The sequence below is a fragment of the Protomyctophum bolini genome, assembly GCF_963924005.1.
Source record: "Protomyctophum bolini genome assembly, chromosome: 7".
Classification (NCBI taxonomy): domain Eukaryota; kingdom Metazoa; phylum Chordata; class Actinopteri; order Myctophiformes; family Myctophidae; genus Protomyctophum; species Protomyctophum bolini.
This window is the reverse complement of record NC_137868.1, coordinates 4,199,102-4,216,397: the sequence shown is the minus strand read 5'-3', so window position 1 is coordinate 4,216,397 and position 17,296 is coordinate 4,199,102. Positions and strand designations below refer to the sequence as shown.

The 17,296-nt window shown below is 42.0% G+C and overlaps 1 protein-coding gene across 2 annotated transcripts; it reads left to right on the top strand.

Moving 5' to 3' along the window:
* Nucleotides 1-2,625: 2,625 nt before the first annotated feature.
* them4 (thioesterase superfamily member 4) lies at nt 2,626-12,451 on the top strand. 2 transcript variants are annotated; one of them, XM_080768836.1, is made up of 8 exons: nt 2,626-2,929; nt 4,618-4,757; nt 6,026-6,117; nt 7,680-7,842; nt 9,703-9,819; nt 10,075-10,199; nt 11,784-11,873; nt 12,238-12,451. In XM_080768836.1, exons 1-7 carry the CDS (start codon nt 2,822-2,824, stop codon nt 11,822-11,824), a joined length of 786 nt encoding a protein of 261 aa, XP_080624962.1. In that variant the 5' UTR covers nt 2,626-2,821; the 3' UTR covers nt 11,825-11,873; nt 12,238-12,451. The 2 variants fall into 2 exon arrangements, with proteins under 2 accessions (XP_080624962.1, XP_080624961.1); XM_080768835.1 differs by having other exon boundaries at nt 11,784-12,451.
* The last annotated feature ends 4,845 nt before the right edge of the window (nt 12,452-17,296 follow it).

The following is a 17,296-nucleotide window of genomic DNA, read 5'->3' as shown; positions in this document are numbered from 1 at the left end:
CCACCACCACCAATAACCATGATAATACAGCAGCTATCTGCACCCGGGGAAATCACTTTGCCAGCTTGTGAATGTGATGGACATTTCCATTAATATTTTATTTTTGCCACGGACATGCAAAACAAGTGATCAATGATATTACCAGAACACAAATGTACAGCCTATAGTACTAATTGACTCTTGACGTGTCATAGTGTCTAGTCTACTCTATTCCACTGCGCTACACATTTTAAAATAAGTCATTTATCAAAACTTATTTTTGGGGAAAAGCCGATCTACAAGCTCACAACACATTACGGCATGTTGTGACCTTGTAGATCAGCAATTGTCCTTTCTTCTTAGCCTATAATGACAGGCCCAAAATTTCAGGGTAAAAATAGCTATATAGTCACCCAACTTACCCAGAAAGACTGGGAAGTTATCCACTGTATACTGGCAGGGGGCCGTCCAGACAGGCATTATATCATAATGCATGGTCCAAGTATATTCCATGTTTGGGATTTCAATAAATGGGTCTTCCGTCTTATACAGTAAGTAGGCTACAGTTGCAGTCCGAGAAAGGGACACTTAGCTGCAAAGGTGAATGGGTGCGCAGTATACTTAATATTAGGTTATTGCAGATGGCCTTTCAGAGGACAGTGTTACTTGGGGACATGAGGAGACAGGATGTTCTACAAGCGTTGTGTTTGTCAACGTAGCTTAAATAGTTGGTGTCAGTTCATTAAGGTGTGTACTCTAGGTTGACGAGACAACTATGCAATGGAAACATACCTGAGATACAAAACAGATAATTAAGTAATGTTTAAGGAATGTTTCACTGTTCACTGTTTCACTGTGTTGTTGTGGAGCATTTGCTATAACAAAGTAGATAGACGAGACCCCATGCAGTAGTGTCATTGCTGTAACTTGGTATCTGTAATGTGTTCTGTTGCTGCAGGGTGAACTACTGTATGGGTAGCATTATAGTATAATCGAGTATAAATATACCATGAGGTGGTGGAGTTAGTTGCTTTTATAGCAGACATTTTGAGGGACCAATGGAGATAAGAGGTTGTGTCCAAAGCACTTTTTACTATGTGGAGTATGGGAATCCATAATTCTAGACGTAAAGGGTGTTCAATTGCACTGATTTATGAAAAAAATGATAATCAAAAACCTAAAAAATGGATGAGGTTTCCTCCCGACAGTTATGTAAAGGTGTATGAATGTGTGTGTGTGTGAATGGGTGAATGTAATGTACAATCTAGATATAAAACAACACCCTAAAGTCATCAAACGATAGTTACTACTACTACTCTCTGTTGTCCGGTTGGCATGGTAACCAAGGAAGCAGGAAGTCGCTCTCCGGTTCCACCAACCGGAACGCAAACTGCCTATCACGGGATCAAAATGACGTGACCGTTATGTATGTTGTAGGAGAGTATAGGGTACTTTTTGCCCTTTTTGAACTCCAACGTAGACTCGACTTTTATATAGCACTGAGACATTTATGTCAAATAAAAAGTGTGTTACGAATAAAAAATTTAATTAAGCTATCCTAATAATAGCTATAAATAGCTAATTAGCAGCGTATATCTGGTCTCTAAATGTTCTGATTAATTGAAAATGGTGTATGATTTATCATGGTGTCGTCCACAGTATTTGTATTGAGTTGTGCTTTCGTTTGAAATGTACGCATTCTGCATACTGTGAAAACAAATCAATCAATCAATTGATTGATCGAGACCAACCAATCAATCAATCAATCAATGTATCAATCAATCAATCAAGATTAGAGCGTTCTATATTAACTATGCTGAATTGTGTTTTAAGACTTTTTGGTTCACATTTTTTGAAATTCATAATATTATCTTCACGCTGTTTTTTTTTTAATACCTTGATCATTGCCTGTGTTTCAGGTTAATATTTCATTGTCCATTAATTGTTTAGTGACAATACAAACATTCTAGCTATTTTCGAGCAGTGGTTCCGAAACTGGGGGTTCGAGGCGGGGGCCCCAATTTATTTTTCAGATGATATCGCTTTAAGTATTTTTATGTGCAACTTTTCTCACTCAACAGTAAACAACCCAACACACAGTAGGCCTATATGTATTAATTGATAATAATTTTAAGCTCACAAAACGCCACAACATTGAAACTAAATATAATGGCCCCGACTTCTGCAATATATATTCTGCAGATGTATTTTTTGTAGGGAGTCCCCAGTTCAAATATGAATATGATTATAATCATATAGACAAAAGGTATCCTTCCTCCAAGTAGTACTGCTTGTCAAAATGTGAAATCGATTATAATCATATCTGAACTGTGGGGACCCTCCAAAATATATATATTTTGGAGGGTCCCCACAGTTGATTATGAATATGATTATCCTGGAGAGGGTTTTGCCAGTTCAAATATTAATATTTTGGGGGGGGGGTCCCCACTTCAAACTGAAAAGTTCAATGGGAACCCTTGGTAATGGGTTGAAGTATATGGGTTTTAATAAATACCTATCTGACAATAAAAACAGAAAAGACTCTAGATAGACTGCAAGGCATTTCTAACGAGGCAAAACAACACCCTATGTCCATGCAGGAAGTGCATGTGTATATTGTGTACACAATCACATGGGGCCGAGAGGATGAAAGTCATTCAAGGCAACAGAACAGATCGTAGTACATTTACAACACAGCTATATATGTATTTATTAACGTAGTAAACATGTTCTTTTCACACGGTTATAAACTTCATGTTTAACTAAACCATCAATTAACACGAACTCAAAGGAATTAAGGGAAAACAAAATAACTATATAAGGAACAGATCAGTCAGTCATTATGAAGACTATGGCGAAATGCGTGTTTAGAATAGCACAGTTGTCTCTGTCCCAGCATCCTAAAACCTCCGTGTCATCTACCAACACTGTGTTTACACGGACCATGGTGGTGAGTATTGTGATCATTATGATTATTAGTAGTATTATTTTAATGTGATAATCTTACTCTGATATTGGACCGATATAGCCAGGTCTATTTGTCCACTGTCACACTTAAGACTTAAGGGTGTAGGCCTATTTGTGTTCATTTATCTGACTGACTGATGATTCATTCATTCATTCATTCATACATACATTTAATTTGACTGATGATTATATGAATAACAATCACATTGGTCACAGTGGTTTGGTATAGCCTATTTTATTGTGTGTGTGTGTGTGTGTGTGTGTGTGTGTGTGGGGGGGGGGGTAGGGGGGGGGGATATACAAATATCAAATCAAAATGTAATGGTGGAAACCCAATATAGGCATGATTTAATGCATACTTATAGCACAACAGACAGCATGATCACTATAGCAGTCAAGGTGATCTGCTGTCTTTTCTTATAGCTTAATAATTATTATCTGAGTTGAAAACAATGCATGGGCAGGGTTCCACTGTTTTATCTCCTAGTCTACTGAACATGACCAAATAAGGTCCTTCCTTCCTTCCTCCCTATGTGCACTTTGACACGAGACAGTGTATAGCGTTGATGGAAGCTATAGTGTAGTTGTTTCATTAAACCATGTCGACCTGAAGCCCACTCTACAAATGAGTCTTGTAATATAGCTGGTTTATGGTTAGCTGGGGCTCGATCTCATCCAGAATAAATGGTGAACCTCGATGAACTCTCCCTGTAATGTACCTGAAACATCTGTCCATTCACCTTTTAGAACTGTGTGTGTGTGTGTGTGTGTGTGTGTGTGTGTGTGTGTGTGTGTGTGTGTGTGTGTGTGCGCGCCATTGTCTTCACCATGGCTCTAGTAATTTCCGCCACAAGCTGTGTGTGTGATGCTGTTGTTTACTTTGATGCTGCGTGGGGTCACTCCACACACACACACACACACACACACACACACACACACACACACACACACACAGTCGTCCTTTGTTTCAATATGTTTTTTTCAGTTAATTAATTGACATGTTTGAAATGCCACAACTTTGCTGAGAGACAGACAGTGTTTTATAGAACTCCTGTGCTGTGTATTCCTGAGTAAAACCCTCTCCAAAAACCCAAAAAGATTGTTATATCACTTACTGTTACTGTGTTAACTTATTATTCATGTCATGTGTGAGTGGATAGGACCCGAATGGAAACAATTAAGGCCGCAAGGTCTTTCTTCGGTGAAATCCTTTTTTTGGACAAAAATGCCTGACTGTACTTTGTGCTGTTTGCATTTATGTTGCCTAATAAAGTTAGTTAGTTCATGCTTTCATTAGTGAGGGTGGGTTGAATAGTGGTGAAGTAGTCCTTTAACAATCCCTGCTGTGTGTGTGACTGTGTGTGTGTGTGTGTGTGTGTGTGTGTGTGTGTGTGTGTGTGTGTGTGTGTTAAACCAAGATAAGAACCCACTTTTTATACATGTGATGTATTGCCATGCTTTCTGTTCTTGCTTAGTGTAAGTCGCTCTGGATTAAGAGCGTCTGCTAAATGCCTAAATTGTAAAGTGTGTGTGTGCGTGTGTGTGCGTGTGCGCGCGTGCGTGTGTGTGTGCGTGTGTGCGTGCGTGTGTGTGTGTGTGTGTGTGTGTGTGTGTGTGTGTGTGTGTGTGTGTGTGTGTGTGTGTGCGTGCGTGTGTGTGTGCGTGGTCCAGTCGTTGCCGTGGCCCTTTTCTTTCCAGCCCAGGGACTTCAGCGAGCCTAACTCGTCGTGGGGGTCCGAGATGACCCGACTGTACGAGCACTACAACAGCCTGTGTGAGGCGGAGGAGAAGACCACCCACGGGGCGGAGAAGTAAGGCCGGACACACTTTCACACTTCTAATTAATATATATATATATATATATATATTTTTTTAAATATATATTTTTTTATCCCACGATTTTGTAACCCATTTTTCACCCCTGTGTCAGTTATCTAATGTGATCCTGGGCTCTACACACCCTCCGCCAACCTAGTCCCCATATATGGGGGACAAGGGGAGAGCAACGGACTTGAACTCATGCTTCCTTCATGCCTGAGTGTCCAAGTTGCTCCTTTACACCTGACAGGGGGGGGAGGTAGTTTAGAGGCCAGGATAATTAATAATTATTAATCGCTGTTATTTTTGGCATAATCGTCAGCAGATCTACAAGCTTTACACAACACGTCACTTTGTGAAGTGTGTTAACTGTAGTGACTGCTTGTATATATTAATATTTCAACAATTTCCACTAATTTGTGCATTTTTTTCCAGTGATTTCAAGACTTAAGATTTAAGTCATTTGCCATAATCTGATCAAGTGCTATTTGTGATTACGAAATCAAAGGGGCCAAACTAGTGATGCACCGAATATTCGGCCGCAGAAAATATTCGGCAGAAAATGGCTAAAAAAGCATTTTCGGCCTATTCGGTTTCGGCCTGAATAGGCAGAAAATATATCACCGAATAGTGTATATGAAATTAATGCATTCAAATGAGCTGAATAAATGTTTTATGGACCCATAACAGTGATTATTATTGAAGTTAAGTTTTGCCATAACCATAAATCAGGTAGCTTTAAGGTACGGCAATGACAGCAATGGTAGGCAAAAATATATATAATATTAAATATATTCGGATATTCGGTATTCGGTTTTCGGCCAACTGTTTCTTATATTCGGTATTCGGTTTCGGCCAAGAATTTCCCTTTCAGTGCATCCATCCCTAGGCCAAACGTAAAACACAAATTGTAACGCTCCAAAAATGTTCAATGAAAAAAATAATGTAATTGTTTGTGTGACTATTAACCCATTCTGAACGGGAACCCATGTTGGTGTTAGCATCATGTTATGCTTTAAGCTACTGAAAAATAGCAGACCTACAAGCTCGTAGCGCGCCACTCGGTGGCGCGCTATGAGCTTGTAGGTCTGCTATTTTTCAGTAGCAAAAAAATCGAAAGAACGACTGACATTTTTAGAATCTGATCTCAGGTCAGAATGGGTTAACCAGACCAGTGTGTTGTCCCAGTGGAAACCTCGTATGAATCTGATCTCAGGTCAGAATGGGTTAATGGTCAACTTAAATGTGTAAATGTTTGCAGCCCTGCCCCCGATGAGAGCGCGGCAGCGGTGGAGAGGACGGGGGCGTGGAGGAGGCTGCCCAGCTACAACCGGACCCTCAAGTACGTCCCAGGTATAAAACTGAAGTGGCCTTAAATAGACTTACAATCAAAAATGGAAAGAAGTCGAAGTCCAGATCATGTAAAAGTTCAAAAGTGTTGAGAACACAATCACGAGTTTAATACAAGAGCGCTCCTGGAGATGCACAACACCAAGGTATCATGACAACTCCCAATCACAGGTTTTTCCCCTCTCTTATACATCTCGAGAAGCACGAAAAGAATAAAAATACATATGAAGGTAAAAGCAACAGGACACTCCTTGAACACATGGCCCTATATGGCTAACACATTACATGACCAACCCTTATATGATGCTGTCCTGGAATAGGTCCTTGACTGCTGGCTTACTACATGCCCTTACATGGTGTTGCCTTAGTCTACTAGAATAAACACAAATAGGTCTTTGACTGCTGGTAACAGGTGGAAGAGTATTTTCTCTGTTAACAATTAGCTCACATAGACTGAAATGTCATTCTCCCATTACAAAACACAGCATGCTGCTCCTCCTCGTTGTGGACAAAATAATGTGCCTCAACGTTTTGTTTGAAGTTTGAAGCCACGGCTATTCAGTTAGAACAATCCTTCCACATCCAATGCTTGCTTAGACTTCTTTACTGTGTATAAACTTAAGCAACGCAGATGTTTAACAATAGTGACCAGATTTGACCGAGAGCCTGCCATCACATTCCAGAGGAGAAAAACTTTTATTTTTATTTTTCTAAAAGTTCTAAAATGGGTTAATGGCACACCTGCGTTGGCGAGTTCCATCGCCAACTCAATTTCATTATAACATAAGATATTCGCTACAGGAAGGAAGAAAAAATGGTCAAATGGTCCAAATGGACATCATTTAATACTGAACAGAATATGGATATGGGGGAATGAGAAACAACAGCAATGCCTAGAATTATGTAATGTAACATGCAAGGTTTGAAACGCAATGTCGATTTAATTTTATTTCTTTTGTGTTTGTTTGTTTTTTTTCATGTTCGTTTGTACTGTATGTTTCTGTCTTTTGTCATTGTTCAAAAAATTAATACAATTTTAAGTGATAAAAAAAAAAGATATTCGCTAAAATCACTTTAATGACTGTAGCCACAAAACCCAAAAAGTGTTCCAAGAAATTTGCTATCCTAGCAACCCAGTCCGCTCTGCTCTGAGAGAACAGCACAGCTATTTATATATATATATATGTTTTAATTAGGCTAATTAGATGTCAATCTTGCTTACTGTAAGGCGCTCTGGATTAACCCATTCTGACCGGGAACCCATTTTGGTGATGGCATCATGTTATGCTTTAGCTATTGAAAAATATCAGATCTACAAGCTCATAGCGCGCCACCGAGTGGCGCGCTACGAGCTTGTAGGTCTGCTATTTTTTGAAAAATCTAAGAACGACTGACATTTTTTAAATCTGATCTCAGGTCAGAATGGGTTAATCAGACCAGTGTGTGTCCAGTGGAAACCTCGTATGAATCTGATCTCAGGTCAGAATGGGTTAAGAGCGTCTGCTAAATGTCTAAATTGTAAATTGTGTGTGCGTGTGCGTGTGCGTGCGTGCGTGTGCGTGCAGGTGGGGTGTACCTCAGTAAGATCGTGCAGTCCAAGGCGCGTCTCTTCACGCGCAACATCCGCGCTCCGGGGGCGGCGTTCGAGTACGTGATGTTCATCAATGACGCGGAACACAGGTCCGTGTGCGTGTTCCAGGCCGGACACCTGCTGGAAGGACCCCCGGGGTGAGTGGGTGGGAGAGGACCAGAGACATTAGTGGTCCATGGAGGTGCCCGTTGTTCAGGTTTATTTGTCATAAATACAGAGTATAAATACAATGAAATGATTTTGCACCAGTGTAAACAGGCCAAGAACAAACAGCTATAGTGCAAAAGAAAGAAGGCAAAAACAAAACAACTAAAAGTGTAAAGTGTTACAGTGCAATACAGTTCAAGGTCAGCTGTTCAGCAGCCTGATCTTTACATTTTCAATCCAGAACCCCATGGTTTTATTTTAAGCATTAAACTATGCTTTTAAACCCATTAACACCGGGAAAGCAGATCTGTCCCTGTATCCTGTATGACTTTGGGAGTTAAAAATGCCACTTTTTTTTATAGCCACAGCTATAGCCACTTTTCCAAATGAGATAACGCGTCGCATTTGTGATGACAGCTTTGGCCGTGTTTTCCATGCAAAATAAATGCTTCCAATGGATTCAGAATCATGAAAAAAAAACAGAGTTTGACCCGTCATATGCTACCTAAATTGCAGAATGAAAATGTGTACATTTTGCCTGCGTAGGTTGTAAATACTAGTGGTGCATTCAATTAATCGATATGGCAATATATCGATCGAACTTCCGGACGATAGGTGAATCGATCGAGAGGCTGTTGTATCGATACGGCAGTAAACGGCATGAATTATCTGGGTGACGCAGTGTTGACAAACGTACCTCTGTTCAACGTTATCAAAGCCCCGGCCCCCTTGCAAGTTGCAAAGCACTCCCTTCCCAGACCCCTTGTTAGGATGTTTAGACATTTATTTCAATTTAAAGATCTCTGTGGGCCTGAAAGTGTTTTATTGTATTTGTGCAACATGGACATTTTTTCGTATAATCGATATATATATATCAGTATACAGTATATCATATCGTGGCCTCTACCGTGACACACATGTATCCAGGGCCAAATTAGCCAGTGGGCCCGTGGCCCGGCCCTTGGCTCTCAGGGGCCCTTGGCTCTCAGGGGCCCTTCAAGGAAACTGGATCGCACAGAACTGAGTTTGAGGCTCTGAAATTGGCCATTGATTTAGTTAAATTTAGGTCAAAAAGATGATAAAAACATGAAAAAAAAAACACAAAAATTCTGCGTGCTCACGCACTATGCGGGGGCCCAAAACATTACCGGCCCAGGGGCCCTTGTGGGGGTTAATCCGTCCCTGCACGTATCTATTGTGAGATTGCAATTTGCAAGCAATATCCACCACTAGTTGATATTGTTAATGGTACCCCAACGTTCAGCAGCTGTCACAAAGTTTCCCAAGGGAGTTGGGTTGGAACTAATTGAGAGGTGACAGCAGACACCTTTACGAACACATTTGTGGAGGAAGCTAGTGGTGAGCATTTTGTTTTGCAGATTGGTGACAAATTTGGCTAACCTTCTCCCTAACAAATTGATTCCGTAGTCCTCCTACAACATCAGAGTGCTGTGGCGCAAATCCAGGGGTGCGGGTGGAACCCCTTTTGGTGTTTTAACTAAGCATTATGTTATACTTTAGCTATTGAAAAATAGCAGATCTACAAGCTTGTAGATCTGCTATTTTTTGAAAAATCGTGAAAATCTTTGAATATAATATTCTTTCAGAATACTTTCTTTTTGTTTAATTTCGACGTCAGGCCTAAAAAATGTGTTAAATATTTTAGTTTTATTTCATCAAAGTCTCTCCTATACCGTCGTACGAAACAATGTGAACGCAGAGAGGCCCCACAACAACACAACAACAACAACAACAACTGAATCAGAATGATAAAATGATACCATGTCAATTGTCAACCCATGATGATGATGATGATGATGATAATCCATGCATTGTGATTGCACTTCCAGACACGTCCACGGGGGGGCGATAGCCACCATGATTGACTCTGTGACGGGGACCCACGCCTCCTACATCGCTGGGCCTGGGCCTGTGATGACAGCCAACCTCAACATCAACTACCGCAGGTTTGATTGATTGATTGAAATATTTATTAACCCATTCTGACCTGAGATCAGATTCATACGAGGTTTCCACTGGACACACACTGGTCTGATGAACCCCATTCTGACCTGAGATCAGATTCTAAAAATGTCAGTCGTTCCCTTTTGTAGTCCCATCCCTCTGGGCAGCACGGTGCTCATCCATTGGTCTTGTTCCCTTTTGTAGTCCCATCCCTCTGGGCAGCACGGTGCTCATCCATTGGTCTTGTCTTTTTGTAGTCCCATCCCTCTGGGCAGCACGGTGCTCATCCACTCAGCTCTGGACAGGAAGGAGGGCAGGAAGACGTACCTGACGTGTCGAGTGACGAGCACCGACGAGTCCAAGATACACACTGAAGCTACAGGTATACGCACACACACACACACACACACACACACGCACGCACGCACGCACACACACACACACACACACACACACGTAAACACACACACGTAAACACGTAAACACACACACACACACACACACACGCACACGCACACGCACACACTGTAGAATGACCACACTGAAGCTACAGGTATATGCACACGTAAACACACACACGTAAACACACACACACACACGCACGTAAACACACACACGTAAACACACACACACACGCACGCACACGCACACACTGTAGAATGACCACACTGAAGCTACACACACTTCAATTCAAATGAGCTTTATTGGCATGATGAGAAAACTTAGCGTTAGCGCTGCCAAAGCAAGAGTCAAAATGTAATAAAAACTGTTGAAAATGGGGAAAGTATTTACAGTTATGGGGTATATACAGTTATATACAGTTATGGGGTACCGCATTGTGTGAACTGAGCTGTCACATTGCATCGTTATATACATGTTATGTATACAGGGTATAAAGCTTTTTCAAACTAATCTTTTGCAGTCATTTTGGGACAAATAGCAGCATTTTCCCTCAAAACTATTTAAATAGAATACAAAAGGAAAAAAAGCCTGAAATGTAAAATGTGTGTACAAGTATAGCAGCTCTGTTTACATGTACAATATAGGTCTATATATAAGGTCTACTCGATACAGGCAGTGGTCCTTATTTAAGCCCCGACCACACCAAAGGGCCACCGTACGTACACAACTCCTTGGGTCCAAACGGTTGCAAGGAGTTAACGCTAAAACCGCCTCGACCCTTTGGTGTGGTTTTGGGGCCGTTGACTTCCAATGCGTTTGAATCACTAGGGTCAACGTGGTTCAATTAAGCAATATTACACGAGAGGGTGTGGGTTAACGTGATTATTGAGAGGGTGTGGGTTAACGTGATTATTGAGAGGGTGTGGGTTAACGTGATTATTGAGAGGGTGTGGGTTAACGTGATTATTGAGAGGGTGTGGGTTAACGTGATTATTGAGAGGGTGTGGGTTAACGTGATTATTGAGAGGGTGTGGGTTAACGTGACTATTGCCACGACAGGAACGAGACGGAGTCGAGTCCCGCAAGCATCACTGAAGTGGCAATAATCACGTTAACCCACACCCTCGAGTGTAATATTGCAATTCTATACCACAGTTACCCTTAAAACAAAGACAATCGCTGAAAGAATATATTTTTTTAATGACAGATGTAGTCACTACGACCACAAATGTCCCAATAAACTAGCTAGCCTATAGCCACTGAGTTTGCTATAGCGCTCTGGGAGAACAGAGCGGCTGAATTCTTTGTTTTGATTAAGGTGGTGAACGGTGCTGGTTTAACCACCGGGCTAGAAGGCCGTTTCAACCAATCAGATTGCTTCCTCGAAACGACCTGTGGTAGAATGGCCAACAAGACATAATCACACCGCAGGGACAACGCTAAAACTGACCGTTCTGCCTGTCATCTCTGTGTCTGTGTCTCTCTGTGTCTGTCGTTCTGTCTGTCCTCTCTGTGTCCTCATGTCTGTCTGTCCTCTCTGTGTCCTCATGTCTCTGTTTTATAGGGCTGTTCCTGTCCATCAGCGTTGGACACCTGCTCCGATGAAGACACACGCACGCTTTCACTTCTAGTGATTTTTGCTAGTCCACTAGTTGTTTAAAAGGGACACTTCACCCTTTTTGCAAAAAATATATATGTTAATGACGTTTAGAAAGCCAGATGTCATGGACACTGACTGGTCTCACTACCTTCCTGGACTACAATTCCCATAATTATTTGCTGCACTGCTCCTCCTTGTGGATATGGGGGAGAGCTGTCTTACTGAGACAACATGTAGTCCAGGAAGGAAGTGAGCCCAGTGTCCATGACATCAGAGATAACAGGCTCACTGCTACAATCTAAAATATCTAAAACCACATATTACACACATAAAGACCCCCAGGAAAGTGTTCTAAAGCTTCTAAACGTCATTAACATATATTTACTTTGCACAAAGGTTGAAGTGTCCCTTTAACTAGGCCTACCTGTTATGTATTTATTTTTTATTTTTATTTATATATAATATTTGTACATTTAAAAAAAACTGTGTACATAACTATAATTTAGCTGATCTTGAGGCCTACAAAAACGGGGAAAAAACAAAGAAAATATTTGTTTTAATTGTTTTTAATCAACTAGTCAACTAGTACCAACAAAGTCCACTAGTGGATTTACTAGTGGACTAGTTGAATAGTCGACTAGTTGATTAAAGCCTTAACCCATTCTGAACGGGAACCCATGTTGGTGTTGGCATCATGTTATGCTTTAGCTATTGAAAAATAGCAGATCTACAAGCTCATAGCGCGCCACCGAGTGGCGCGCTACGAGCTTGTAGGTCTGCTATTTTTGAAAAATCGAAGAACGACTGTGACATTTTTAGAATCTGATCTCAGGTCAGAATGGGTTAATCAGACCAGTAGTGTGTCCAGTGGAAACCTCGTATGAATCTGATCTCAGGTCAGAATGGGTTAATGCACGCGCACACACACACACACATGCACACGCTGTGGCAGCCAGAACCAACCCACTCATTAGCACTCCAGTCCAGCCAACTGCCTGCCTGGACGACAAAAGATTTTATGGTTTTTTTTCCCCATTTCCATTTTCCACCAATGACGTGCAGTATCGTACAGGCTGTATATTATGAGTCAACCTGCACATCGGGAGCAATTAGGGCCGTTCAGAGTCTTATTGCTCAAGGACACTTCGATCGACACTAACTCTGGGGGAGCCCCACAGGGATCGAACCGGGACAACCTAACAGTTCACGTCCGGCCGCTCTATAGCGGCCAGCTCAACCCCTGAGCCACTGCCGCTCCCTCGAAGACCTTTTGAACTTACACAGGAGGAACAAGTTCAAGGTCTTCAACAAGTTACAGTACTCTCTTTGAGACCGCTGTAACTCGTGTACTGTAGATTAGGATATGAGCTGATAATGCAAACAAGTGCCTTATTAGTTGGAACTATCATTTATACTCCATGGTATACGGTATATAGCCCTGAGACTGGGAGGTCGGGGTTCGATCCCCCGGCCCGGGTCATACCAAAGACTGTACAAATGTAGCCTCGGAAACCCAGACGTTTTTATTTCCAGGGAGGAAAAAAGAAGTCTGGGTCCGTTGAGTCCACTTCAATTCGACATCGTCGATCACTCTCAGCTGATTTCGGATTGTCTGCATCTTTGTTAAATTGACGCACACATGTACACACACACACACACACACACACTCCTCTCTCTCTCTGTCGCTCTAATTAATCAGTCTCATGTCGCGCAGCTGTGTCTAGATTCTCCCGGCGGATCCGGCCGGGAGCTGCCTATGCCATAGAAAGCATATAGGTGGATCCCAGGCTAGTAAAAATGGGACCCAGTGCCTCCCTGCTTGGCACGCAGCATCAAGGGTTGGGATTGGGGGGTATATAAGTCCCTGGTGCGACATACTAGCGTCATGTCCAGGCCATCAAGCTGCCTCACTGAGATAGGTTCCTGCCCCTATGGGCCTCATGGTATACACTAACTGAGATAGGCTCCTAACTTGTCGAGAAGTCCGTAAGACCCCCCCCCCCCCCATGCAAAAGCCTGCTTTTGGACGCGTAGTTAATGATCTTGTAGAGAAGGTATTCTTTTTTTACCAAGGAAGCCTGGTAAAAAAGCCTGCTTTGTCTTTTACATCGTCTTTTAGCGTCCTCAAATGTCCAACCCGTTCAGCCGCCGCGCCCCCTCGTCTCTGGTCCCACTAGGAAGTAGGCCTTTTTGTGTATCGTTGTTTTTTCATATCAGGAGTCGGTGGTTCTGGCTCTGCAGCAATGCGTGTAAGTTATAGTGCCATTTATTTTTTCTTCCTGCCCTGACATTTGAAGCGGGAAGCTGCTGCTTACAGTTTTGTTGGATTTTGCCAACGTATAGGCCTATACTACTGTACATTAATAAACAGCAAAACATATTTATATTTACCTCATTGTTTCCATACAGTATATACTTCCCTCAAACACAGTTTAAATTCACAGCCCGTATACATGCTGTATGTCGAAACACAGGACTATTTATATTGAGATTATTTGTTATATTTACTTTATTTATTGTGTTTAATTTTTAACAGTGTTGGTGACTCTATAAGAAGTGTTTAGGTGGGAGCTGTGCTCATACATTGCCATGTCAATTATAATAAATACATAATGCGTCATTATTCTGCTGCCTTTTGTAAAGTCTTGCCCAACGGACTGGTGGACAGAGTACTCTACCCTATAGCTCTGGTCCATAGCATTAATGCTTCGATTCTGCGAATTTCTGCCCTGCATTAAGGCTATGGGACTTTCCCTATTCAATCTCAAATCGAAATCAGACCAGCCTCTCCTCTTTAGTGGAAATCTCACGAACGTTTGACCTACTCACCAATACAAAGATGGGTTGTGTCAATAGAAAGCCTACTTTCCTTAGTGGACGCACTCTGAGCCCCCCACCACACGTATAAACGGTACTTTTTGGCCAAAAAGGGATATTTTTTCACCGGAGGAAAAATATCCTCTATGAGGCAGTTCTCTGGGCAATATCAGTAGAGGGCGCAGCGGAGTAACTAAAAATGTTTTTTTTCCGGTGGAAACAAAATCCCTTTTTGGCCAAAAAGTACAGTTTATACGTGTGGTGGGGGGGAGGGGAGGCTCAGAGTGCGTCCACTAAGGAAAGTAGTCTTTCTATTGACACAACCCGCTTTGTTTTGGTGAGTAGCAAAAACATTCTTTTTAAAGAGTAGAGGCTGGTCTGCATTCATGCGAGCGGCGGAAGTTGAAAGTAACATAGCTCTAAGGCACGCATTAGAGCTATGGACCAGAGCTATCTAGCCTAGTACTGTAGATACCTCTGCCTGGTTCAATATGACTACAGTACAAATGACTATACTGCTGTCTAATTTCTACTTGAGTTAAAGTACTGGAGCACTTGCTTTAAAAACATAAAAAAATAATTTCATTTTTTTCTTCCTACATTTAGAGTGTAGCCAATTATATTTTTAAATCCCTTTTTTTCTCCCCAATGTAGTCGTTATTATACCAATTGATTTATACCAAAACATTTATTTTAGTTTATTATTATTATTATTATTAACACTCCCCACTGACCGGTGCCCCCCAGCCTATACAGTGACAAATATCCCTCTTTCCCACAATACAATAATAGTGAAAACAGCCCATCTACAATAGTAGATCGTCATGGGTGTTGAACTATATACGGTCTTGGGCTAACTGTACAACTGACAGTATATATAATGTTGTGTTTGTCTGTTGCTCAACATTACTACCAGTAACTGAGAATCAGACGGTAAGCGATTGTGTTTTCTTGATGTGTCAATTAAATAAACTTTGTTCTGTAAAAAGAGGATGGAACGTTCTGTTTGTGTTCTGCTTTTGGATCCACCCGCAATGCCTTCCTGACACAGACACTGCCTTTATATTGTAACATCAATTATGTTAATTTGAGTGTCCATTTGGTTCCATTTGCACACCCATAATGGTGCATTTGACCCCCTGGAACTCCCTCATGTATACCCCCCTGGGGGTCCCCGGACCCCACTTTAGGAAACCACTACCATATTTTACAAAAAGATTAAAAAAAAATGATCTAACCAGCTGAGTGAGGACCGACCACTGGCTACACTTTGTGTTTTTATTGACTGGCAGATTTTCACTTGTAATATTAATTGAGAGTTAATTTGGATTCATTGAGGATACGGCTGTGTGTGCGCGCACACACACACACACACACACGCACACACACACACGCACACACACACACACACGTGCACCATGTGTACAGCATTATACCCGCATGATGTAAATACGCTGCAGCGTACAGTAGAATGTGATTGGCTTCCATCTGAACTCGTATCGATAACATCTCTGCTGTTTATAAACCTCTGTGGCTTCATAGCACACCTGTTGGCACTCCACTGTGTGTGTGTGTGTGTGTGTGTGTGTGTGTGTGTGTGTGTGTGTGTGTGTGTGTGTGTGTGTGTGTGTGTGTGTCGTTTTGGGATGTGGGTTTTTGTAGATTGTTGAGAGAGAGAGCGTAGAAGAGCAGCAGAGCAGGTCAGGTGTGAAGAGAGAGAGAGACACACACACACACACAGAGAGAGAGAGAGACACACACACACACACACACACACAGAGAGAGAGAGAGCATGCAGGTGTTAATGTCTGCGGTTGACATAAGCCTAACATCAGCTAATTGTCTGCATGCACACCTTTATCCACACTTCAAAATGCATCCATTGTTCTCAAACGTTTTTTTTTTTTTGTTGTTGTTTGTTTTCACCCCATTCTGACCTGAGATCAGATTCATACGAGGTTTCCACTGGACACACACACACTGGTCTGATTAACCCATTCTGACCTGAGATCAGATAAAAAAAAAATGTCAGTCGCTCTTCGATTTTTCAAAAATAGCAGACCTACAAGCTCGTAGCGCGCCACTCGGTGGCGCGCTATGAGCTTGTAGATCTGCTATTTTTCAATAGCTAAAGCATAACATCACGCCAACACCAAAATGGGTTCCCGGTCAGAATGGGTTAAAGGCTGTGTATGTACTCGTATCCCCGAACCGGCACGTTAAAATTACCACCGCTGAAGTGCCCTTGGCCTTGGACAAGGCATTGAACCCCATACCATGAAATGTTCTATGAGCAGGGCCTCATGGCCTCAAGTTCTCTCAAGAACTGATCTCTCAAGGACCGAACTCCACTTTGCGAACCACACTGACATGAACTTATGGATGGATGGGTCGCGGGTTGTTGTTGAAAAAGCAAGCGGTAAAAAAAAACATGAAAAAATAGTAACTAGCAACAAAGAAGGAAAGGTGGAAGAAAAAAAACAGTATACCGTGAGAGAGAATGGTAGACCAGGGACAGCCCCCCTTCCTCCTCCTCATGCGTGCGTGCGTGCGTGCGTGTATGTGTGTGAGAAGTTGCAGTGCTGTCAACCTCAAGCCGGGTGACAACAGATAGAGAGAGTGATAAAGACAGTGACAGAGGTGACAACCGGCACACACAT